The sequence below is a fragment of the Sorex fumeus genome, unplaced genomic scaffold, assembly GCF_029834395.1.
Source record: "Sorex fumeus unplaced genomic scaffold, SorFum_2.1 ptg000029l, whole genome shotgun sequence".
Classification (NCBI taxonomy): domain Eukaryota; kingdom Metazoa; phylum Chordata; class Mammalia; order Eulipotyphla; family Soricidae; genus Sorex; species Sorex fumeus.
In genome coordinates, this window is record NW_026606086.1 from 12,593,004 (window position 1) to 12,619,149 (window position 26,146).

Below are 26,146 nucleotides of genomic sequence, written 5' to 3' on the forward strand. Positions count from 1 at the left end.
ACATATCATATAAAGAGTTTATATCTAAAATATATAAAATACGAAGCTCAAGAACAAGAAAACCAATGGCCTGATCAAAGTAAGTGGGAAGAGAAGTGAATAAACACTTCTACAAAAAAGACAGACGGGCGGGTAGCTTATGAAAAATTATTCATTGGCATTTATTATCAAAGAAATCCGCATCAAAACATCAATGAGGTACCGAGGATAGCATTTATCAAAGACTGGACACAACCAGTGCTGGCAGGGATGTGGTCATTAACAGTGAAAGGAAACCCATTCACTGTTAGTGGGAATATTGTCTGGGTCAGTCTCTATGGAAAACAGTAAGGAGAGTTCCCAAAATAGGAAGAACATAACTTCCATATGACCCAGGGATTTCGTATCACACACCTACCTCCAAAAACAGAAACACTCATCTGAAAAGATACAAACTCACAGGGCTGGAGCAATAGCAGAGCAGGTAGGGCGTTTGTCTTGCACGTGGCCGACCTGGGCTCGATTCTTCTGTCCCTCTCGGAGAGCCGGGTAAGCTACTGAGAGTATCCCACTGGCACGGGATACTACCTGGCAAGCTCCCCGGGGCATATCTGACATGCCAAAAACAGTAACAACAAGTCTCATAATGGAGATGTTACTGGTGCTCGCTCAAGTAAATAGATGAACAGGGAGGACAGTGCTACAGTGCTATAAACTCACACATTATTTTGGCTCATGCACTCAGGAATTGCTACTGGCGGTGGTCGGGGGACCACGTGGGATGCTGGGAATCAAAACTGTGTTGGCCATGTTGGCTGCGTGCAAGGCAAACACCCTACCCACTGTGCTATCGCTCCAGCCCCAAAACTCACACATCTTTACTGCAGCCCCAGCAGCCCGGCCTGGGTGGGACTGGAGGTGATCACGGGTAGTGAAGTCAGAGGGACTGTCTCACTCCTCACTGAGGAACATGGAGCGTCAAAACAAGGTCAACCATGACAAACCCTTGACCCTTGATCACAATATCAAGCAAGCTGAAAGTGAGGGAGACGGAGGAGGCAATGATGAGGCAGAGCTGGGGATGCTAGAGGGACTCCTGTGTACATCAAGCCCTAAATACCAGCACTATTGCAACCACTATTCCAAACGGGATTGGCCCACCGTCTCCTTCATGCAAAATTCTGCTTCACGGAGCGGGGAGAAAGGGCTGCAAAGTTTAAGAAGAGAACTCCCAGAACGACCACTAACTGGGAGCTCTTTGGCACTATTGCAGCAACATGGGAAGATGCCGAAGTTGACAACATTGGTGAGGAATATGATCGACTGGTTCAGCACCGCCATGATTGTTTGAGGAATGCCACTAAAAAATGCCTGTCTTCGAAAACTCTTGAGCTTACTCGCCAACGTGGCTTGGCGCATGCCTCAGGCAACCGCAAGCAAACGTCCAAGCTCAGAAGGCAGTGCAGAGAAGCAATAAAGGAAGACCTCGAAGAAAGAAGAGCAGCAGTGCTGGCAGATGCGGCAGAAGCTGGGAAAAGCATTCGTAACGCCCGCCTGTCCTTCGCCAACTACAAGACCAAGATGACTGCCCTCTGACATCCTGATGGATCTATCACATCTTCCAGAAGGGCAATGGAGATTACCCATGACTTGAACTCGGATCTCTTCAATGGCCATGTCCACCTGCCCACATACCAAATTCCGCAGGATGGATGTGTTGTTCCCAATGTTCTCCCTTCTGAAATCCGACACTACATTTCATCGGAAAAGAAGCGAACAGCACCTGGCCCAGACAAGGTTAGACCTGAACACCTGAAGAACCTGCCTGATCAGTACTCATTAATACACTGGCTCAGCTCTTCACAAGCTACCTGTCTGAATGCAAGGTTCCGACCCAGTGGAAAACCAGCAGGACTGCACTACTGTACAAGAACGGAGACATCCACGACACTGGCAACTATCGCCCAATCTACCTACTGTCTGTCATCTACAAGCTGTTCACTCAAGTCATCCTGAATAGGATTAGCAGAACACTAGATGAAGATCACCCATGTGAGCAAGCCAGGTTCCGAAAAGGATTCAGCACGATCGACCATAACCACACCATAGCCAAGTTCATTGAGGTTTCTCAGGAGTTCAAGATGCCGCTCTGTCTAACATTCATTGATTTAAAGAAGGCCTTTAATTCTGTTAAGATGGAAGCAGACATTGAAGCCCTAGCCAATCAGGGCATTCAAACTCAATACATCAGGATCCTCTGTGAGTTGTATTACGGATTCACTACCAAGATCTCACCACTCTACAAAAAAGTGATCATCCATGTCAAGAGAGGGATTTGGTAGGATGATACCATTTCACTGAAACTCTTCAGTGCCACCCTCGAAAACGTCATGCAACAACTGGAATGGGAAGGAATGGGAGTGAGGATAGACAGTCGGCAACTACACCATCTCTGTTTTGCTAATGACATCGTTCTAATAACACCAAACATTAGCCAAGCGGCACAAATGCTGGCCAACTTCGACCGTGAGTGTGGAAAGGTCAGACTACAGCTGAATCTCACAATCTGAAGACAATGTTTATGAGAAACAGCCTCGTTCCTGACGTTCCATTTGCTCTCAACAGAATGACCATCTCCGAATGCAACAGTTATGTGTACCCAGGTCAAGAAGTCAATCTGACGAATGACCTGGCACCTGAGTTGCACAGGAGGAAGAGAGAGGTTTGGAACGCCTTCAAGAGTGTTGAAGAAATAACTAAGAGGATGAAGAACCTCCGGCTCCGGGCACATGTCTTTGATTCCACTGTTCTTCCAGCATTAACATATGCCTCAGAGACCTGGGCCCTATGAAAACAGGATGAGAAAGGTATCCGGGTCTCCCACAGAGGAATCGAAAGAGCTATGCTTGGAGTATCACGCTTCACTCAAATGAGAGAAAGAATCTGGAGTTCCGACCTCCGTCAATGATCAAGAATCAGGGACGCTGTCTCATTTTCCACGGTGTCAAAAATCAGATAGGCTGGACATGTAATGAGATTTGGAGACAACCGCTGGACAAGAGCCATTACCAACTGTATTCCACGGGACATCAAAAGACTGCGTGGCCGCTCACCTACGAGATGGTCATACTTTTTGTCAAGACCCTGAACGGTCGGTTTGAGGCTGTTCGTGTTCCTAGAATGAGACGCCATTGGGCTATACTAGCACGCAACAGGGACGAATGGAGATGTTACTGGCGCCTGCTCGAGCAAATCAATGAGTAATGGGATGTCAAGTGATCAAGTGATTGCAATCACGTAGCCTAAACTATGCTCATTCAACTTAATAAATTTATAAAGTCCATCTCAAGGTGGCACTTTTAAATTCCTATGTCTAGTTACTAACTCATTAGCTTATTCATTCATAGATATAACGAATATTTATTGATCATCTTTGTGTTTTAAGCCATTGTCCAATGAGTTTGACCTTACCCTCAAGAAGCCAAGAGCATACCAAAATGCTAAGTACATTGATCAGAGATCATTACATAAGACAGATACAGATGATGGACAAACTCAGACCTGAGAAATCAGGCAGCTTTTTAGATTTCCCTAGGATGTATCTTAAGTTATAAATACAGAGTAAGAGCCAAGAGCAAAAAAGATTAACTTAGACCAGTTTCTCAATTCTACACTATGAACAATTTAGGGTTGACAGTCTCTGTGTGCAGGGTGGTATCTACACAGCAGTGCTCTCCTCTACTCAAGTACAACCGGATTGTGAAACCCAAACTTCAGATATCTTCCTGTGTTCCCTGGGGGCGGGCAAACTGCCTCTGTCGAAGAATCACTGCCAGACCTCCACCATCCAATTATGGTTTGCTACGCGCCACAAGTGTCCATTTAATAATTAACTGAAATGAAATACAAACTCAGGTGCTCACTCACACTAGTCACAGTTCAAGTACTCAGGGTCAACACGTGGCTGGGGCCCCCACGTCAGACAGTGGACATCTGTCCCACTGGAGAACACTAGTCCACAGTGCGGCTTTGGATCAAGGGAACCACCGCTCCCTTCCCTTGCCCACGCTGTTCACCACTGCTTGCTCCCAGCCCCCAGAGGAAACGGAGGGGGATGAGGTTAGGCAAGAACGAAGAATCGCCGGTGCCTGAGTGGAGGACAAAGAGGAGGGCGCAGTCCTGGGCAACAGTGAGTGCGGGAGACACACGTTCATGGCATGCGGGGAGGGTGCCGATGGCGCTGTGGAGAATGAGAGAGGCTAGGAAGAGGAAAGCAGCTGCAGGGGTTCACCCAAGCACAGGCAGGGATCAGGACCATGCAGCAGCGGTGTGAGGAAAGGCAAAAAGCAGAGTCTTTCGGGAGGCAGTGCTAAGGGGACTAGGAGAAGGTAAGCTGGGGAAGTCACTATGAAGTCCTCAGTGATTATCAGAGGTAAGTAGGAGGTCAAGGGACACTGGGGTACAAAAAGTAGCAGGTGCAGAGGGATGCAACGTGAAAAAAGCTGCAAACTAGGGGCTGAAGAGGTAGTCCAGCAGGTAGGGCTCCTGCCATGCATGTGGCTGACCTGAGTTCGATCTCTGGCATCACCGAGGATCCTCGAGGCCCTGGCAGCAGTGATCCCTAATGCAGACCCAGAAGTAAGTCGGAGCACTGCTGGGTGTGACCTCAAAACTAACATAACTGGGCTGGAGCGATAGCACAGCGGTAGGGCGTTCGCCTTACAAGCGGCCAACATGGCCGACCCGAGTTCGATTCCTCCGCCCCTCTCGGAGAGCCCGGCAAGCTACCGAGAGTATCTCGCCCGCACGGCAGAGCCTGGCAAGCTCCCCATGACATATTCGATATGCCAAACACAGTAACAACAAAGTCTCCAATGGAGACGTTACTGGGCCCGCTCGAACTGAGTAACTTTAAACGTGTGAATGGACCAATGAACAGAACTGAGCCCAGAAACTGGGGGGGGGGGGGGGGGGGGGAGAGGAGGGGAAGAGGGAGGGATGAGAGAGAGAGAGAGAGAGAGAGAGAGAGCGCAAACAGGAACTAAGGGACATGCCTGGCATTTGGCTGACACCCAGCTTGATCCCCAGGACCACATGGTCCCCAAGCATCAAGGGGTCCAGCCCAGGGAATCCCCCGCACAACAGGGCCAGAGAAGCACGGCACTCTTGGGCCCTCACAAGGAACCACTGGCCAAGGGGCCAAGAATCACTGGGATGGGCCGTGGGCCTCATAAGCATTGTGTAGGAGCCCTCAGCCCCCAAATCAATCAATTAATCAAGAAATGACTGCCACAAAAGCAGAGCCTGTGTAAAGATATTCATCGTACCTAATTACTAGGGAAATGCACTCCAAAACCCCACTGAGCTGTCGCTTCACACCTGCAAGGGTGATGAATACAAAACAGACCAGAGGGACCAGAGAGATCAAACAGGGGTCAAGGCAATTTCCGCCCATGTGGCTGGACAGCTGACCACGGTCTGGTTTCCAGCACCTCACGGTCCCTTGAGCATAACTGGGTGAAGCCTGGAGGCCCCTGAGCACCCACCTATGCTGCAGGGACGACTGGTGTGGCCCAAGGGATCCCTGGCACCACAGGGCCCTGAAGGCGCCTCACGCCTGGGTCTCTGCCTAGCGCTGCTGGTGCAGTTGACTGAGAATCTTTTACTGGAAGGGCTCGCGGGCCACCTGAACAGGAGTTGGAAGATCCTCCACCCCCTAAGGAAGAAAAAAAAAAAGATAAAAGAAACACAGGTGTTGGGAAGGATGTGAAGAAAAGGAGTTTCTTTTATACAGTGGGTGGGAATGTAAACAGGTTACAATCACTTCATAGGACAGTAGGGAAATCCTCAAAAATTAAAGGATTGTTCTATTGTTTATCTCCTAGGAATTCATCCAGGGAACAGAAAAAACACTTATTGCAAAGATATACGCACTCCTGTTTTTATGACAGCATTATTTTCAACATCAAGATCTGGACACAGGCTCAGTGTCCCCTGATGGATGGGTGAATGAGTAACAAAGAGGAGACATTGCACACATAACCATTTGTAAGATGAAAGCCAAACGTTTAGCCAACTTGGACGGGGGGAGCAGGGAGCAGAGGAACAGGACAGGGGCTACTGACACGTGGCCCCCGGAAGCACAATACCAGTTCAAACCCTGGGGTGCCCTCTGTGATGAGCACAAGTCTGGCACCTCGACTGTGCAAACTCGGGGCTGCCAGGAATGGCCAGACGAGCAGCCACCAGGTCTATGCACGCACTACAAAGGGACACAACCCGAGCACCGTGACACAAAGAAGCATGGAGCACCCAGGGCACAAAGGGCGACTCACAGTGGCGGTGTGCCTCCCCTAGAGGGGGTGAATGCCGAGCATTGGAAGACCGAAGCCTGAGGTGTGACTCCTAAGGTGGGAGCACCATAGCCAAGGGGGTGTGTGATCCCTGAATACTGAAACAACGTATCAGCAACAACAGAAGGAAAGATGCAGGGAGAGGAATTTTTAAAAGTAAAGAAATCAGAACCCCCAAATTAGAAGAACAGCCACTAATGTAATGAAACTGATTTTGTTAACTAAGATCTGCCCCACAGATGGTCTTGCCAGTGCAACCTAGCGAACTTTGAGCACGATTATAATTCGAAATCAATTCCTTTAGAAAAGAAAAACTCTCCCAAACTCATTACATGAAGCCAAGTTGCTTTCCAACTGCTAGGATGTCACTTCATCCAGTTCTGGCGCATACACAGGGACACATTACCAGATGCCAGATGAAGTGATGGGAAGGGCACGGGGGGTGAAGTCGAAGGCCATCAGTGCCACCATGCGCACCGAGCACTCTCCTGCCAGTGCTGCTGAGATCCGTGGTACTGCCAAGGATGACCAAGGGCACCGCCACCATGTTGTGAACACAGCCACCACTGGGAGCAGATGTGCCAGCACCACAGTGACCCTTAGTGGGAGATGATGGGAATGTGCGCTAGCCACACAACTAGAAGCAGTGTGAATTCTGGCACACAGGAGCAACCGTTGCGGGTGACCCCCAGGGGGCACTGCAGGCACCTCAAAATGGCTCTGCTCGTGGTAACAGCATGAACTGAAGAAGAAGAAAACCGGAACCGTTGTAACTAATAAGAGGCTGTAACAAATAGGAAAATACACAGATGTATATAAAGTTTAATGCTTTTATGAAAGAGTGATAAGTGGAAAGACATGACATTAAACAGAGGTCAGAGTACCATGTTATTAGGCCAGTAAAACCTAATATGCATCGTGATTAAAAAAATCTCTCTAAAAATATGAACATAAAGGTGATCGAGCTCAACAGTCTCCATCCATAAAAAAGCAAATGCTACTAACATCCATCATGAGTGGATGCATAAGTGATTTCTCCCAAGACTGGCAACTAAGGAAGGAAACTCACTTTTACCATCCCTATTTAATATTTTTCTGAAGACCCTAGTAGTCACGTTAGGCTAAGAAAAATAGGCATTTGGACTGCGATGAAAGAATATGGCCAAGACAAATAAAGCCCTAACATTCTTATATAAATGCTACTATCTCTAATAGGCAGCATTGTTGGTCTCCAGGTCACCACACACTGTGGTGGTGGTGGTGGGGGGGAACAACAGGCAGCAGGAACTACCTAGTCCTGCCTTTGTTTCTTTGCCAAATTTACATACTTCTCTGGGGGCCCAGAGGGTTTCTCCCCCACCTCCCAATCACAGTATCCTGAGGGTCTGAACTTCACACACAGGATGCTCCCCTGGAAAATGACGGGGAGTCTGTGTTCACTTACAAGTCCCCCACCTTGTGTGAGATGCGGGCAGACCACCGCGTGAGACTGGCCACTGAGGGCTCCCTTCCAGTGCCTGACAAAGGCTCTTCCTGATAAGCAAGCAGTCCAAGGCTATCCTACCAACCATCTCTCCCGTCTTTTCACTTTCTTAAAACTTTGTAATGACATTTATTATTGACTTCCAATGTTTGGCCATTTATTATAGAATCAAAATACAAGGCTCTTCAGAGAGTACCAAATGAAGGGTGTTGTGAGGGTCCTCCCAGGGTGGGAGAAGCATGCTAAAAGTAGTCAATAGACCAAACATGATTGCCACTCAAAGCCTCTCTTGCAAAACACAGTACCCAAAAGAAGAGAGAGAGAACAAGGGGGAATACCCTGCCACAGAGGCAGGATGGGACGGGGGGGGGGGGGGGAGGATGAGGGTGGGGGGGGGATGCTGGGACCCATGGGGATGGATGACGGGCACTGGTGGAGGGATTGGCACTTGATCATTGTATAACTGAAACCCAAGCACAAAATTTGTAAGCCTATAACTGTACCTCATGGTTTTTCACTAATAAAAAAAGAAAAAAAAATACAAGGCTCTTCAGCACAGAAAACTTACCTTGTCATCAAATGGATGTGTGTGTGTGTGTATATATATATATATATATATATATATATATACACACACACACACACATATATATGTACATATATATTATATATAACTTTAGACTATAGGTGAAAGCCCAAGGTTATATATTTATGCATGTAAATGGTTTTGGTGCTCAGGGTTTATTCTTGGCGCTGTGATCCAGGTGGTGCGGCTGGGTAGGAGCTTCTCCACTGAACTCTCTCCACTCCTACTTAAAATCCCTTTTAGAAGTATTTTTGTTTACTATTATATAAACACTATATATTTCACCCTGGTTTTCTGCATCTATTTTTTCAATGAGAAGGAAAAAAATTAAACAAGACTATAACATGATCTAATGAGCTGAAAAGAAAGCAGGTGACCTTAAGGGAACTTTCTCGGTCTTGTTTACCGAGGCACACTAATAGACAGAACAGGGTCCAGCACAAAGTAATTATGCAACAGCTCCCAGAGTGGCAGATACACTGTGAGTCTTCTGGGGTGGGAAAGGAAATGCTCTGTGGGCTGGAGGCAAGGGGGTCTCGCCAAGCCTGTCACTGCCTTCCCGGTTCTGAACAGTACTCACATACATTCTGATAACAGACTAAATTTCTTGAAGGTAGGAATTTAAGTCTTTTTGATTTTGTATTCTTTTAGTCTAGCATGGCAAACAGAAGGCATTCAACAATTTATTTTTTTAGCTGTGAAAGAAATTTTATTTAAACACTGTGATTCACAAAGTTGTTCACTATAAATTGTTCAGGAATTCAGTATTTCAACACCAGTCCCAACACCAATGTGCCCTTCCCAGTGTCCCCAGTTTCCCATCCCCTCCCCAAGCCTTAGCAGGCACAGAATAATCTACTTTAAATCAGCAATTATTTTTTAACTAAATGCGAAAGAATCCATTTCTACACTTGTAAAACAGGAGGCAAAATTACCTACTTCAGAGAGTGAGTCAGAAACAGAAAAGTGAAGCAAAAACAAAAAGATCTCTCCACCAAGTCCTCATTCTCAGCACTGGGTTAAACACAAAAGAACTCCCCAAAACCAGAACTGATCAAATAACCTGCTCTGCTATGAAATAGTTTATTTGTCTAATAATCATTTCATATCATAAACTCACAGATGGGGCTGGAGCAATAGCACAGCGGGTAGGGCGTTTGCCTTGCACGTGGCTGACCCAAGTTCGATTCCTCAACCCCTCTCGGAGAGCCTGGCAAGCTACCCGCAAGGCAAAGCCTGGCAAGTTACCCGTGGTGTATTCCATATGCCAAAAACAGTAATAACAAGTCTCACAATTTGTTGCAAGACATTACTGGTGCCCACTCAAGCAAATTGATGAACAATGGGAGGACAGTGTTACAGTGCTAAACTCACAGATATAATACCAATTTCAGAACCAGGTACTATAGTCTTGAGTAAGTCCTAAGAACATTTTAATAACAAGTTAAGTTAATTTCTGAAGTCACAGTAGGAAGAAGATAAATACAAAGTCACTTGGAGGAATCAAATAGGGCAGAGCCACAGAATGTTTTAAAGCCTAGGAGGTACTCTGCCAGCTGAGCTCATGGAAGGGATTAGCATTATTCCAGTAGCCACAAATGTCTTCCATTTGTTTAAGATCTACAGCTATGATCTAAATGATAACTGTGGCTTCAATTCCAGAAGAATAGTCCAAACAGAGGTTCATTTAGTGGCAAAAAAAAAAAAAACAAAAACAAACAAACAAAAACAAAAACAAAATAAAAACCCAGAAAGCATTTTAAGAAGATTTAATTGAAGATCTGGGAGGTAGCTCAAAAAGCTGGAATTCAGGGGGCTGGAGCAACAGCACTATGGGTAGGGCATTTGCCTTGCACGTGGCTGACCTGGGTTCGATTCCCAGCATCCCATATGGTCTCCTGAGCACCGCAGGGATAATTCCTGAGTACAGAGCCAGGAGGAACTTTGTGCATCACCAGGTATGACCCCCCACCCCCACCCAACAACAACAAAAAAAAAAGCTGTAGTTCAAGCTCTGCAGGTTTAAAGCTCCAAATTCAATTCCAGGTATGGCCTGAGGCCTAGACAAATGGGGAGCTGGTGACATCAGACACTGATGGAGTGGGAGTCACTTCCCAAAATAATGAAAAAATACTTCACACAAACAAATTCTTAGAGGTATGTAAGTACAGCAAAAACTAATATTGTAACTTTAATTCCTAAAGCACAGCAGCCCAGATACGAAAAGCATACAAGCAATCCTCAAATATTTAAAATCTTTTAAAACAAGTTTTAAGTTATTAGAATAGAAATGCAAGCATTCATTTTATTATATGTTTAACTCATTTTTCAGTAAAGGTCAATTTCAAAAACATGCAATCACCTCAGATTATGATTTCAGTATGTATGAGGTATAAGAAGGTAGATATTCACCCCATTGTAGTTAAATATCATTTCATTCACTGAAATTGTGAACATTTAAAATACTTACTCAGGAATAATATATTTTATATAGAGGTAAAAGTCTTATTACAAAAAAAACTTCGAATTAGTTGTTTTACTCACCAAAATGCAGTCCACTTTAGATTGAACAGTTTTGCTAAAATAAAAAAGAAAATTCATTATGTTATTAAAAGATCGAAACGTTTATTAAATCCCTGAAATTTCCCAAATAGATATGACGGCCTTTCCTACTACTAAAAACATAAATAATACATCATATAAGATCAGGTCTTATACCCTGCACGTACTTCTTTCACAAAACAAAACAAAACTATTTCTCATTCATTGTACTAAATTATAAAAAGTAAAAGGCCCTCCCGTTGATTGTCGATTTGCTCGAGCGGGCCCAGTAACATCTCCATTGGAGACTTTGTTGTTACTGTGTCTGGCATATCGAATACTCTCGGTAGCTCTCCGAGAGGTACTAAATTATGATCATCAGAATTTTTTTCTGAGTTCACTGCTCTAGTCAGTCAACTTGCAGCATTGGATATATTCCATCAACACATGATGGAGGCTTTGTTCTGGGGAGTCACACCCAGTGGTGTTCAGGAGTTATTCCTGACTCTGCTCGGGAGTGATCCCTGATGGTGTCTGGGGGACCATATGTGCTATATTTGAATGAAGGTTAGGCAGCACGCAAAGCAAGTGCCCTACCTCCTGTACTATTTTACTGGACCCACAATAGATGTTTTGAATAAAAAATTAGTTTTAATGAGATATGAAAGTACACATAGTAAAATACAAATACATAAAGTCCGTAACAGCTTCTTAATTTCTTTTTAAGGTTTTCTTCTTACTGTAAGACTGTAACTAGGGCATTTAAAAGACTCATTGAGATACTCTAAAACTGTAGATTCTCTTCCTTGCCCTTCTCTCCCACACCCTTCTCTCTCTCTCTCTCTCTCTCTCTCTCTCGCGCGCGCACACACACACACACGAATGACAATGTCAACAAACTGGAGAATATATTTAGAAATAAGTTACACAGTCATTATATATCAAATTTAAATGAACTACTGAGAATCGCTATTATTATATGACACAAAGAAAAATAATTATAGTGCCCAGTCGGATTTTTATAACATATTAAAGTATGAATACCATGAAAGATTAAAAAATATCATCAACCAAATCACATTTTGGTTAGTACAAGGAAAACCCTCAAAATTTTTCCACTATACTTACATTTCAAATTTCATTTTTTAAACAATAAAAAAAAAGACTGAATTACATTCAACTGTCAAATTCAGAGTGGCCAACAGAAGCAAGAAAAGTTGATACCTCTCTGGGTGGAAAAGACTGAAAACCACTTCCCACGATGCTACAATTTTTTAAAACTGGGAGGGGGTTGTTACAATTATTATTTTATTTCTAAAATCACATTTTATTAATATTTTGTAAAATAAAATTTTATTTCTTTATTGCTTCACAACTTTCCCTACATATGCATAAGCCTCACTGCAACCACTACTAAAATTCTAATGTCATTTCATTATTTCTGGCAGAGTTCAAGTACTATTTTTTGCAATTTGTTACAGTATTTGATTGCTTATATTCCCAAGTGAGAGAAACTATCTTTTTTTAAATTTCATTAAATCTAAAAATTACCTCAAGTTCCATCCATATATAATATTATCATCAACTACAACATAGTCACGTGATTTCATCTTTTTATAATAGGTAGACAATATTCCACTGAGTATATATGGGTTCTGTCTAAATCTTTTGGAATTATTTGAACAATTTATCATGGATTAGTGATTAATGTGTGTTACTTCTCTTTTTCCTTAAAAACTTCCCCATTTTCTGTGAGAGTAATTTGTAGATAAAGAATTGCAGACGAATCATTTATCAAGCATCTGGCCATTTCTTACCACTCTGGTCTTCTATACCATCATCAGATATATCCTAATAACTTTCTAACTATTCTCCTAACTTCTATCTTTATCTCACCACTACTAATCCTGTGAGCTGTTTGCAACTCAGGGAGTGAGTTAGTCCTTTGCTCCAACAAAATCCTATTATGACCCTGCCCCCTGCTACATTTCTCACCTCATTTCCTATCAGCCTACACCTCAACCTGCTGACTTCCGGGCTCCTGTTCTCCAGAAGCACACTTTTCAGCAGCACTTCCTTTCTGCCTCTTAAGACTGCTCATCTCCCCTGGCCGTCCTCAAAAGTTGGTCTTGTATGTCCTTCCACAGGTCTTCCCTGACTGTCACACAAAAAAATCCTGTCCAGCCATCTACCCATCTTCTCTTTCCATCACTGTACTCACTAGCAATCATTTTACACGGAAAACAATTTGCTAACTGGCTATCTTTCTTTGGACTAGACCCTTAACCCCACGAGAGCTGGGTTTACTCTGCTCACTGCTCTGCCATCACCTGGCACATGGAGGGTGCTTGAGAAAAATCTGCTCAAGGAATACGGTACCAAACGCACAGTTACACAGCATCAATTCTTTGGAAACACTGAAACCAACTAACAAACCAACTCACAAAGGGTTTTTAGAGAAAAAGAATATAAAACTGAAAATGGTTTTTAAAAAGCTCTAACTGCTTTATGGGTTATCTAAACAGGATGCTTATCTTCCTGGAACAAATCACTCGATAGGTCCTCTAGCAAGTATATAGAAACCAAAGTCCTTATAAAGGACAGACTTTTAAAACAAAGTGAAATCACTTCTAAACGAGATGGACATGATCACAATCTAATTATTTCATTATTTTTACTTTACGGAGATGAAGCGGAAATGTCCCCCGTTTTCTGTACAGTTTCATATCCCCTTCCCCCATATGTTGCAGAAACCATTAATCTGATTATGGTATAGCCTTCCCAGTTCTAATTTCAATATATGGATCAGATACAGAGATACACAATTAAATCTTGAAAGAGATCAACTAGCCGCAAAAAATTCATTAGATATCAGTCCCAGCTGAGACCTCTGGGGAGATCTCAGGAGCTCTGCCAGCCGCACACACACACCCCAACAGCTTTCACCAGACTCCATCAACTCAGGACTGAGATCCCCAGAGATGTGAACCTGACAACATTTTCAGGTACAGGCACGCTGGAATTTGGGGGCTGAGATGTCAGAGCCTTCTTGGAATGGGGATGAGAGGCATCCCCCAGCCTCCTCCTCGCTGTCCTTCCGAAAGCCCCAGCAGCCACCCGCAGCTCCCACTGCCATGCAAGCTCATCTACCAGCCATTTAGTGGTAACAAGCGCTATAAAATAAATTACGGAGGGCCTGCTATGGAGTGGTTGGGAAAATTGAGACAATGGCAGAGGGAAGGTGACTGATGGTGGTGGGATTGGGGTTGGAATATTTAATGCCTGTAACAAATGATCATAAACAGATTTGTAAACCGCGGTGTTTAAAATAGAAAAAAAAATCCATCCATGCTTCTACGCAATGTAGGTTCTAGTTTTTCTACAAAGAGCACTGCAGTAAATGTCACTGTACGTGTCTCCTAGTAAACATATGCAAGCATTTTTTAGTTACAACCCCAGAAGTTGATTTTCTGGGGCTTAGGGATACCTTTCCCCACTGCCTCTTTTTCAGTTTGAGGGAGGGGGAGAAGGATGAGAGGTTACTTGAGCTCCATGCTCAGGGGTGGATCTATGCTTTGAGTGTGTGTGCGCAGAGGAGGACATTTTGAGCTCAATGAACTCACTCTCTCGATGGCCCTTACTCTAACCTGACTCTTATGGACATTCCTGTTTCAGAACTCATGAGACTTTCTGCCCCAACTTCCCCCTTTGCTGTCTTTCTGTCCCCTTCCATGGATATGAATTTCAAGAGTGCAAGTTACCTTTAAGTCTTAAAGTAAGCTTTGCACTACCTGTGATGGGTCTCACCCTAGAATGACTGGACTGGAAACCAGAGCCCTGGCCACTGCAAAGAGCTTTTTGTCAGCTTTCTGTGTTTTACTCTTAAAGAATCTTTCTTAGATGGGTTATATAACTAGGGCAACTATCTAATACCAAAGAGAGAACATACATTCCCCACAAAAATGAGGTGCAAAGAAGTAAGACCCCGCCCCCCTCTCACACACAAAAAGACACAGATGCACACAGACAGACACACAGAGATACACACAATTAACCCTCATAAAGGTAAAAAAAAAAAAAGCAATATTCTGGTTAGTTCCAGCCTTTGCAATATTCCTAGAGCCTGGCCCTTATGCATTTTATCTATATGGTTTCCTTCCCCTCCAGTTTCCCATGAGCCAGTATTAATTCTCAAAGAAGAAGACAAAAGGAAAGTTAAGAAGCACTTACTTGGTTTGGTTTTCTTTCTGACAGTCAGTGAGTTAATGGCGGAGAACTGTTTTTTTCCTTAACAAGTCCTATAAAGTCTTTTTTTTTTTTGCCTCATTAAACCAAGAGCAATCTCAAACTAAGAGGAAAAGCTAGAAGAAATGGAAAGATCCTTAGAATCATCCAACCTTTTAAAATCAAATAAGGTAGAAATAAACCTGAACTGCCTAATTATAAGCAAGGAATCTAAAACAAAAATAAAAAATCTACCCCCAAAGAAGGGCTGGAGCGATAGCACAGCCGGTAGGATATTTGCCTTGCACGAGGCCAACCGGGGTTCGATTCCTCGGTCCCTCTCAGAAGAGCCCGGCAAGATACTGAGAGTATCTTGCCCGCATGGCAGAGCCTGGCAAGCTCCCCGTGGCATATTCGATATGCCAAAAACAGTGACAAGTCTCACAATGGAGACATTACTGGCACCCACTTGAGCAAATCAATGGGAGGACAGTGCAGTGCTACCCCCAAAGAAAAGGCCCGGGGCTGGATTGCTTCATTCATGAGTTCTACAAACACTTCAAGATGAGCCAATACCTATGCTCAAATTCTTCACCCAAAGTACTTTAACATGTACTTTCAAGTACATTTTATGAGGGTAAGATTATCCTGACACCAACACTGTCATGGTCACTGTCCTCCCATTGTTCATCAATTTGCTCGAGCAGGCCCAATAACGTCTCCATTTTTTTTTTGAGACTTGTTATTGTGTTTGGCATATTGAGCACATCACGGGTAGCTTGCCAGGCTTTGCCACGCGGGCGAGATACTCTCAGGAGCTTGCCGGGCTCTCCAAGAGGGGCGGAGGAATCGAACCCGGCTCAACCGGACTGGTTGCGCGCAAAGCAAACGACTTATTGCTGTGTTATCTCTCCAAAAAGACAAAAATATCACTCACACACACACACACACACACACACACACACACACACACACCCCTAAACAGACCAGAAATCCCAATGAAAACAGATGAAAAAAATCTTCCAACAAAATCTAAGCAAGTCAAATTTAACCCTACACTAAAAGGATGGTCTTCAGTAGGAAGCTCTCGGTGGGGGCTGAGAGGATGGGAGGGAGAGGCACCATGGCGGAGGAAGAGGCCAACAGTGGAAGGTTCAGTGCTAAGAAGTTTCATGCATTAAACCCTACCATGAACAGTTTCGTAAGCCAAAGTGCCAAAAATGAAGTTTTAAGTGTTAGAAATTAATAACAAAAGGATCACAATATCATGACCAGGTGGTGGGTTTTAATCCAGGAATGCAAGGCTAGTTCAACAAAAAGAAAAGTGAAATATCCTATCGATAAATGCAGAGAAGACATCTGAAAATATTCAACATCCATTTATGATTTTAAAAAAAGCAAATCAATGAAAAGCTGAGATAAAAGGAACATTTAAAAATAAAATAAAGCCTACCTATGATAACTCCCAGAAAACAAAGTAATGGACAAAGACCAAAAGATTTTCCTCTTAGAACAGTTACAAGATAAGTTCCTGGGTCTCACTATTATACAACGCAGAACCTAATACTGAAAGTCCTAGACAGAAAACCAGGCAAGAAAAATAACTTTTTAAAAAAATCAAACTAAAACTAAAAAAGAAGTGAAAGTGTCACTATTTGCAGATGGCATAATATACATAGAAAATGCTTGAGACCATACTTAAAAAATAAAAGTAGAAATGAGGCCAAATTAATAGAGTGGTAGGTTACAAAATCAATAAACCAAAATTTGCTGAGAGTTTATTGACAGACAATAAAACAGGCGAGAAAGAAATCCCTGCTTTAACAAACACTGAGTAGCCTGCAGTCAGGGTCAAAGGTCAAAGGTCCCCAGCACCAGCCTGGATCACACACAGGTTCATCCTGGCTATCCAAGACTTCCCAAGTACTGCTGGCTGTAGACCTGGTGTCTTCCAGAAGCCAAGGGAAAGCCCCCAAAACAAACTAAGCGAAATCAAAAACAAGCTTTAAGAACCTGGGAATAAATTTACCAAAGATGATGAAATCCCTGTATAACAAAACTGAAGTCATTCACAGATCAAATGCAATTCCTATTAAATTCCCAGTAGTGTTTTCTGAGGGAAGGAGAACTTTACTAAAATTACCACAAAAGTCTGTGAAAGCCAAAGCAATACTGAGAAAAGATGCATCCATCACGTTCACTGACTTCAAGAAAGCAACAGTAAACCAAAGAGTATGGCATCGAACCAAATACCACTCAGAGATCAATGGAGAAACAAGAGCCCAGAAAAAAATCCACATACATTTGGGCATGAAATTTAAGACAAGGAGGCAAGAGCACTTGTGGAGAAGGGAAATTTCTTCAACAAATGGGACCTGGAAGCCACCTTCAAAAGACTAACCTTTGACCGTCATCTCACACCATCACAAGAAATTCATTCAGAATAGATGAAAGACTTGGACAGAAGATCTGAAACCATGAGAGAAGTGAAGGACTATGGGCAAAACACTCTAGGAAGGGCCGAGGCTGTGGCCAAGGTAAGGCAGGTGCCCTTGCAGAGAAGAGAAGCTTTGGTTGCTTCCTTGGTACCTCAAAAACAAAACCCCACTCCGCCAGGCAATTAGCTGTAGTGAGGTGTTCAGGAACTAGGCACCACTGAAACAATAAGCAGCGGGATCTATATTAAGCTAAAAAGCTTCTATACAGTGAAAGGAACTACTAATAAAACGAAAAGCCATGGAGGAGAATGGAGGAGACATCTGCATAGCATATATCCCCCAAGAAGCTCCAGAACGGCAACTTAATAACCCCTGACCTATACACAGAGAAAATGAGAACAGAAGCACAGACATTTCTTTAGAGAAGACTTACAGAGGTACAAAAGGCACAGGAAAACCACTTACCAGGGAAACGCAAATCAGAACGACAATGAGTATCACCTCACACTGAGGGGAAAGACAAAGACCAGAAAGAGCAGGTTTTGGCTAGGTGGTGGAGCAAGAAAATTAACCTAGCCTATGAGAATGTAAACAGGCCCAATCTGATTTGAGAAATCATATGGAAACTAGGGATACTCACAAGATTTAGTATATGAGCCAACGACTCTGCTACTAGGTATCTATTTGAGGAACACAAAACCAGGACTTTCATACACACACACACACACACACACAGCTTTAACACCATGGAAGAAGGTGGAGGGAGGCTGTATAATTCTAAGCAAAACCAAAAAATATCAAACTCAGTTATATGTGAAACATAAAGAAACAAGGGTAAAGGGAACACACAAAACTTGGACTTGAACCCCTGAAAGTGAGATTGTCAGGGGAGGAGAAACAGGAGAAACAAAGGACCGATGGTACAGTGGATGGAGGTGCAGAAATCTGGACACCAGGTGACTGACAACTTGCTTTTAAGAAAATGTGATAAAGTAATCCTGAAATGTATACAACAATATAAAGGTCAATTAAAACAACTAAACCCACAGTGGATTCGAGCCTCACGACCACAAAAACCGAAAGTAGAGACAACGATGAAGATTACAGACCTTTTTTTTTTTTCAGAGGAAAAAAAAAAAAAACCCCAGAATACCATCACTCCTAGAAATCCTTCTAGGAAACAAGCAAAAAGCAAAAGCCCCAACTGCACCCAGGGCTCCTCCTACCTACCCCTAGTCACTTCTGTACATGCAAGGAACATGTTGCCCAATTTGCAAAGCCCTGAAGGATGATAAAAAAAATTAAATAAAACATCAGTTAAAAATATAGATACGTATGACGATTTGGATGCTAACAGATACACAGAAATAAAATTTTGACAACTTTGAGCATATATATTATATATACATTATTTTTTTTAAAGTAATTTTTGCAGTGCTGGGAACTGAATTCATTATGGATTATTTTTATTTTTGAATTGCTACTTGTTGAATTTATCAAAAAATAACTTATTCAAGTGACAACGTATGCTTTGTATTAATGTTTTACCAACATAAAAGCTTAGACACGCAGCTGAGCCCTTCGTATGCCCCAAGGAGGCTCCAGAGGTCTTAGCCCAAGGATGGGCCTATCTGTGACAATTCTGCAACAGTATCTCCTAAATTTAGTCCTTCCTTTTCAAAAAAGTTACTCCTTTCATGAAAATTTAACTCTATAGCATCAATTTGACTTGGGTTCAATTCCTGAACATCACTGGGTGTGGTTACAAAAATCAAAATTTGGCTGGGTATTCTGTCAGTTTTATGGAACATGCAAATCATCTCAATCTTTTAGCACACATTGTTTGTTCACACTGGGACAAATCACTATAATAATAAAAGAAAATTAGAATCCTAGATCAATGGAAGAGGGAGTAGGAGAAAATACTTCAGCAATTCATAGGATATATGAATTTAAGAAAGAGATGTATGAAGAAAGCATATTTTATTTTTCTTAAGCTAAATTACACAGTGAAGCTCCATCTGGCGGGGCTACATGAAAGCCCCTAAAAGCAGAGCCAAAACTAAGCACTGACCACCACTGTGCACAGACCCCAAACAAACCAAAAAATTACAAGCTCATGTTCCCTCTTTTCTCTGTGTGTGTGTGTGTTTCTTTTTTTTTTTCTTCTTCTTCTTCTTCTTCTTCTTTTTGGGTCACACCCGGCTATGCTCACGAGTTACTCCTGGCTCTGCACTCAGGAATTACTCCTGGCGGTTCTTGGGGGACCATATGGGATGCCGGGGATTGAACTTGGGTCAACAGCGTTCAAGGCAAACGCCCTATCTGCTGTACTATCGCTCCAGCCCGTGTGTGTGTGTGTGTGTGTGTGTGTGTGTGTGTGTATTTAACCTCAAAGAAACACTTTATAAAAATGCCAGACATTTTTTTTTCAGATTTAACACAACAGAGAAAATAAATTAGCATCAATATGCACCGTAAGAATAGTACATCTCAAAGAACATTTGGAGGGGATAGAGAGCTAGTACAGTGGGGAGGGTATTTGCCTTGCCCTCGGCTGACCCAGATTCAAGTGCAGAGCCAGGAGTAACCCCTGAGCATCGCCAGTTGTGACTCAAAGAGCAAAAAATAAAATATAAAAAAAAAGAACAATTTAGAATGTGCTAAAAATTTTCAGCTCTACTATCCCAGTTTCAACAAACTGCTTATGAACTATTTGCGTATTGCAGATAATATCATAAAAGACTCCCTCTCACTTATCCTTACCAGCACCAGTTTCATCCACCACCCAAAAGCTCAATACTAATTCTACACCACTTAAAATCTATAAATCTGAATTAATTAGGTCACAATTACTATAGGCTCAACTGAAAAATTTTGTGATGCAAAAAGAAATAAAGTGGGGGCACGAACTACATCAGCGGTATGAGGCTCTTTCATTCTGAGGTAGGAAGACGGCTCTGAGGTCTAAGATAGCTCTAAGGTTCTAAGTTCTGGAGCACAGGCTTTGCATACAGCAAGTCTGGGTTTGATCCCTGGCACAACGTGGTCCGTTGGGGAGCGACCAACACCAGAGCACTGCCAAGTGCGGCACCAAAAAAATAATACTATTAAAAGTGTATTGACTTCAGGTTCTTTTTTGTGGATAGTGACTCATCTCAGAGCCCATCACATCAGTGTATTTTCACTTCGTACTGTGTCTGTACATAATGAATATGAAGAAAGTCTATTACATTTAGCCTGCTCAAATGAGAATATAAGTTTAAAATTAAAATAAAAACGTAGTAAGAGTGGCTCATTCTACAAGGTTGACAGGCACTGCTAGAAAAATATGAAGAAAGACAGAAACAACTGTGACTCTCCCTAGACAGATATTTTGATTTATTTAATTAGGTTACTTCTTAAAAATTACCGGCGTTGGGCCGAGAAATAGTACAGTGGGAAAAGAGCTAACCTTGCACGTGGTCCGCAGGGTTTGGTGTCCCGAGCTCAGGAGTGCTTTCCTGAGTGCAGAGCCAAGAGTAAGCCCTGAGATCTACCAGGTATGGGACTCCCCCATAAAACTGGGGTCTTTAGGAACCACTGGACATTTTTGTGTGCAATGTGTCTACAATGGTATAGCCTGCATGAAAATTAGTTTGACATCACCTCAAAAAACATAAACACTGATTTGTCACATAAACCGGCATTTCTACTCCTAGGTATAAAGCCAAAGAAAATAGGTTTTCAAACATTTGTGTGTGTAGTATGTGTGTGTGTACATACATGCATATTCATAGTTGCACTATTTATAAGCACCAAAATGTTTTCCATGTATAGCAAGAGATGAACAACATGTGGTATATATTCATATAATGGAATATTCTGCTTTTTTTTAAAAAAAAAAAAAAGAACAAAATAGAAGACAGATAAACTAAGATTTTATGCTGAGACAGCACTCTAACTTCAGGTATATAAAATGTCTAGAGCACCTCAGTCATGAAAGTGGATTGTTGGTGGCAAGGGGCTGAGGAAATAGGACTGATAAGATGTTCTCAATGTGATGTTGCACTTCTATCTACGTTAGTGAATATTCTAAACGTGACTCATCTTTTTATTTTTCAAGTGCTTCATTTTGTATTACAAAAAATTTATCTTCATGTAACAAAGCATGATCATAAAACCAAGAAAAGTTATTTCTTTGGGAGGCTCAGACTCAATGGTCATTCAGGGGTCGCTACCAGAAGAAACTGGGCAGACCATTCAGTTTAAAGACTGAAATCAAGCCTCACACATACAAAGCATGTGCTCAGACCACTAAGCTGTCTCTCCAGCCCTTAAAAAATAATTTTGATTACTAATATCTAACAAAATATGAAATTCTTTTATAACTCAAAATGCTTTTAAAATGTGTTGCTCAAAAAGTCATTGTTAATCATTCGTGCCTAAAAACTTCAGCTCGCTGTATCTTCCCTGGAAGGAAATATTGAGATACTGAGGCTTACTGGCATCCATCTTTTAGTGTGCAAGTCTGTCCATGTACTTTAGGATGTATGACATCACTAGATACCTCCACTTAATGCCAGTGAACATTCAGACAACCCAAACGTCCCACACCTTACCATACACCCTTAGTCCCTTGTCCCAGGTCTAGACTGGAGAGAACAACGCCATTCATTACGCTTCGTGCTTAGTCACATTTAAGTAGTTCCCTCCTGGTAAATGAAATCAAACGTTCTATAAATGTTATCATTTCAAAAAGTCCAGACTTCTGTAGGGAATAAAAAATAAAACTTCTTGCTTTTCAATGAATTATGAATTCAGTTTCATTGTAAAGTTCATTTTTCTCTGAACTCCAACCTCATTCAGAAGAATGAATCAGAGAACCAAGAATAGCTCAGCTACAGAAAACGCCGTCCTGCAAGCAGGAGGCCCTGAGCTCCTGCCCTGCCAGGGCCTGCATGCACAGGATGCAGTCCCACAGCAGTATGACCTCCTGCCGGTGCCCACCCAGACCACCTGTGTGAATACCATGGAAACCAGGCAAGCACCTTGGCCCTGGAGCATCATAGGCACTGCCACAAAGAGTGCAGCAGCCTTCGGCAAGCACCACAAACAGGTGTGTGTGGCCCCAGCCATCACATCAACAAAGGGAAGAAGTAAGGAAAAATGTTTTTCTGTCGGGGTAGGATGATGTTCCCAAGTGGTATTCAGGAGGTCCAGGGGTCATGGTCAACCAGCTGGATGTTTAATGCAAGGGCCTGAGGGTATGGCACTGCTCAAACCCTGCAATGCTCTGGTGAGTATGTGATGCAGGGATCACACCTGCATGTGATGGTGGTCTCTCTCCACCAAGGACTATGTTCTGTTTTGGGGTCACACCCAACTATGTTTATTCCTGGCTCTTCACTCAAAGATCAGTCCTGGAGTGACTCTGGGGACCATATAGGGTGGCAGGGAACAAACCCAGATCAGCCTTGTGCAAGGCTACCTCTGGCCACTGTTTCATGTTGACACTCAGTGATGCTTGGGGCTTACTCCTAGCTCTGTGATCAGGGATCACTCCTGGTAGTGCTCGGGGACATAGGAGATTCTGGGGATCAAACCTGGGTTGATCTCACATTAGGCAAGTATATTAACCCCTATACAGGTTTCTCTGGCCAATATAGAAACAACCATCACCAGGTTACTTTAGCCTACTACTTAATTGTTATTATTTTGGGGAGGGGGAGTTTGGGCCACACCCAGTGGTGCTCAAGGCTAACTTCTGGCTCTGCACTCAGGGATCACTCGTAGGCAGTCTCAGGGGACCATACAGGATGCTGGGGATTGAACCCAAGTAGGGCACATTGCAAAACAAGCATCTTAGTCCCAGTACTATCACTCTGGCCTCTCTTTTACTGCCTTATTTAAATAGCCAACGTGAACAGACACAGAAAAATTATAAAGAACAATTAATTTTGTTTTTATTTCTCTTTAGGAAGAAAACTTCAGAAATGAAACTATATTGGGCCCCCTTTCAGTCCCATTTCACCTTTCTTTTCTCAGCGATGACCACTAGAAGCTGGTCTTCAAAACTGCTACTCAATGTTCCCATGAATAAATTTCTATCAAAACTGCTGAGTATATTTAAAACAACATAAAGCAGTTTTGTGAATGACAAGGAATTACGATGCACATTTAATCCTCTTTTCATTTAACAGGTTTTACAATATTAATTATTTTGACTCATTCTGACTTAACCACTTTAGTGATTTGGGGGGGTTTTGGGTCACATCTAGCAGTGCTCAGGGCATACTACTGTTTCTGTGCTCAGGGATCACTTCTTGCGGGACTCAGGGGAACCATATGTAATGCTGGGAATCGAACCCAGGTCAGTTGATGCAAGGCAAGTGCTCTACCTACTGCACTATCTCGCTAGCCTTATACACTTGAATAGTTACATAAAATTATGGAGTTGAAGGGGCTGGAAAGGTACTACAGTGGGTAAGGTGCTCAGAATACACGATGCCAGGAATCAAACCCAAGTCTCAGCTATGCAAAAGAAGTACTCTACTACTGAGCCATATCCCAACCCTAATTTATAAATTTTAGGTGGGGCTGAGGATATAGATCAGTAGTAGAACACTTGCCTTGCATGGGTGATGCCGTGAATGTGTTCTTTGTTTTTGTGCCATACCCAGCAATACTCAGACTTGCCTTGAGCAGTCTGATCCGTAAGATCCCATGAGAACAGAGTTAGGAGTAAGTCCTGAGCACTGAGTCAAATTTGGAGACAGTTTTCCTCAATGGGACGTGCTCTTGATTTTTTGCTTTTAAAGCCTTCCTTGTAGTCCTTTGCAAAGGGACATTCATATCCACCCTTAGATTGTTCTCAATGTTAGGCTCCTGATGGGTATGTGCAGTATCTCTGGAAAATCCTGGGCACAGTGGCCAGGGTCCTCATAGTCATCATGTCTATCCACACTAAGCTGCAAAGAAGGGAGGATGAGATTAGACCCATGCAGGGTCAAGTTCTCTGCAGCGAAATGCTCCTTATCTCATTACAAGTTTACTGCAGATGCATTTGCAGATATGATGGTTGAAAAAAGCTGATCCTTCAGATGTGTGTGTGTGTGTGTGTGTGTGTGTGTGTGTGTGTGTGTGTAATGTGTCTAACACATCCCTAATAATGGCTACCTGGGAAAATAGAATCTGCACTCCAGGAGTCTCAGAGATGTTGCCAAGTGAGTCAAACAGACCAAAAAAAATCCTACTTCCTACTTAAAAAAAAAAAAAGCTAAATCTTATCATGAGGTAACAAAGAGACTTATGTTTTCAAAATGCCTTTGATATTTGGAAGCTGAAATTTTCTGAGACAGTTTTTCCCCCAAAATGGTAACTGAAAGGATAACACAGTGGTCCGCCTTTCCCATGCAGACAAGGCCTACAGATTGTTAACATGTTCTTAGTCGAGCACTTCTCTGGTACACACAAGATTATAAATGCGGCACCATGAAAGAAAGACTACAGAGGGAGGAGGAGGGAGGCAAGGTAGGGATGGGAGTGTGAAATAACGTATTACCAACAAGATTCTGGGGAATAAGTATCAGAATCACGCATGCCAACAAATGGCTACTGAAAGAGAAGTGAGGAGATAGACCGCAAGGATAAAGGTAGACTGCAAGGCAGAGTGCAGCCTTGTAGAACTCTGAATGCTGTAGGTGAACATATCGGTCATGTGTTAACAGGCACTGAGTCTGCTTTCTCCAAGAAGGAGAAAAATGTGATCTCGTGGTGTTGATGTTGAATTGACTTAAAAAATCCAGAAAACCATGTTTTAGTCACTTGACTTCTACTTCCTTATCAGACTCACCCAGGAACGTCAACAGATGGATGAAAAGAACATCCTCAATAAATAAGGATGTCTCTAAAACCACTACAAAGGTTCTATAACCTTTATAGCCAATATCGACTATAATCAATGTTTACTAAACAGTCATTAGCGCTAGTGAAAGTATATATTAGCTTCAAAAATGAACTCATTTTTTCTATTTCCCTTTTTGTCATTCCTCCACATAAAAGCACCTTTCACTATATAATTGCTGGTTGTACTAGATGCTAATTTTTACTATTAAGGTAAAGTAAAGGTAAAGGCCCTCCCGTTGATCGTTGATTTGCTCGAGCGGGCCCAGTAACGTCTCCATTGGAGACTTTGTTGTTACTGTGTCTGGCATATGGAATTTTTACTATTAAAATGGCTCAAAAAGGACTGTACAAAATGTATGCTTTAGGAAGGCACGGCTCTGAACAAACACTGTTCTCCTTACTCCTAATAATGTACTTAAGCTTTTTTTTTCAATGCAGATTTTTGGGCTGACAGAACAAGTTCAAACAGTCAATAGAATTCAAAAGGACTGAATAGGAAAGTATCTGCACAGACACTTCTTTTTATTTCTTTTTTTTGCTCTTTGGGTCACACCCGGCAATGCTCAGAGGTTACTCTTTGCACTCAGGAATTACTCCTGGTGGTGCTCAGGGAACCATAAATGGGATGCTGGGAATCGAACCTGGGTCAGCCGCA

The 26,146-nt window shown here is 42.7% G+C and overlaps 1 protein-coding gene across 1 annotated transcript in view; it reads right to left on the minus strand.

The window, feature by feature from the left end:
• RFX7 (regulatory factor X7) overlaps window positions 1–26,146 on the minus strand; it is a 104,605-nt gene that overhangs the window by 46,025 nt on the left and 32,434 nt on the right. Inside the window, exon 2 of the mRNA XM_056115596.1 lies at window positions 10,946–10,979. Coding sequence (XP_055971571.1) covers window positions 10,946–10,979 — 34 coding nt within the window. The remainder of the gene's footprint in view (window positions 1–10,945; window positions 10,980–26,146) is intronic.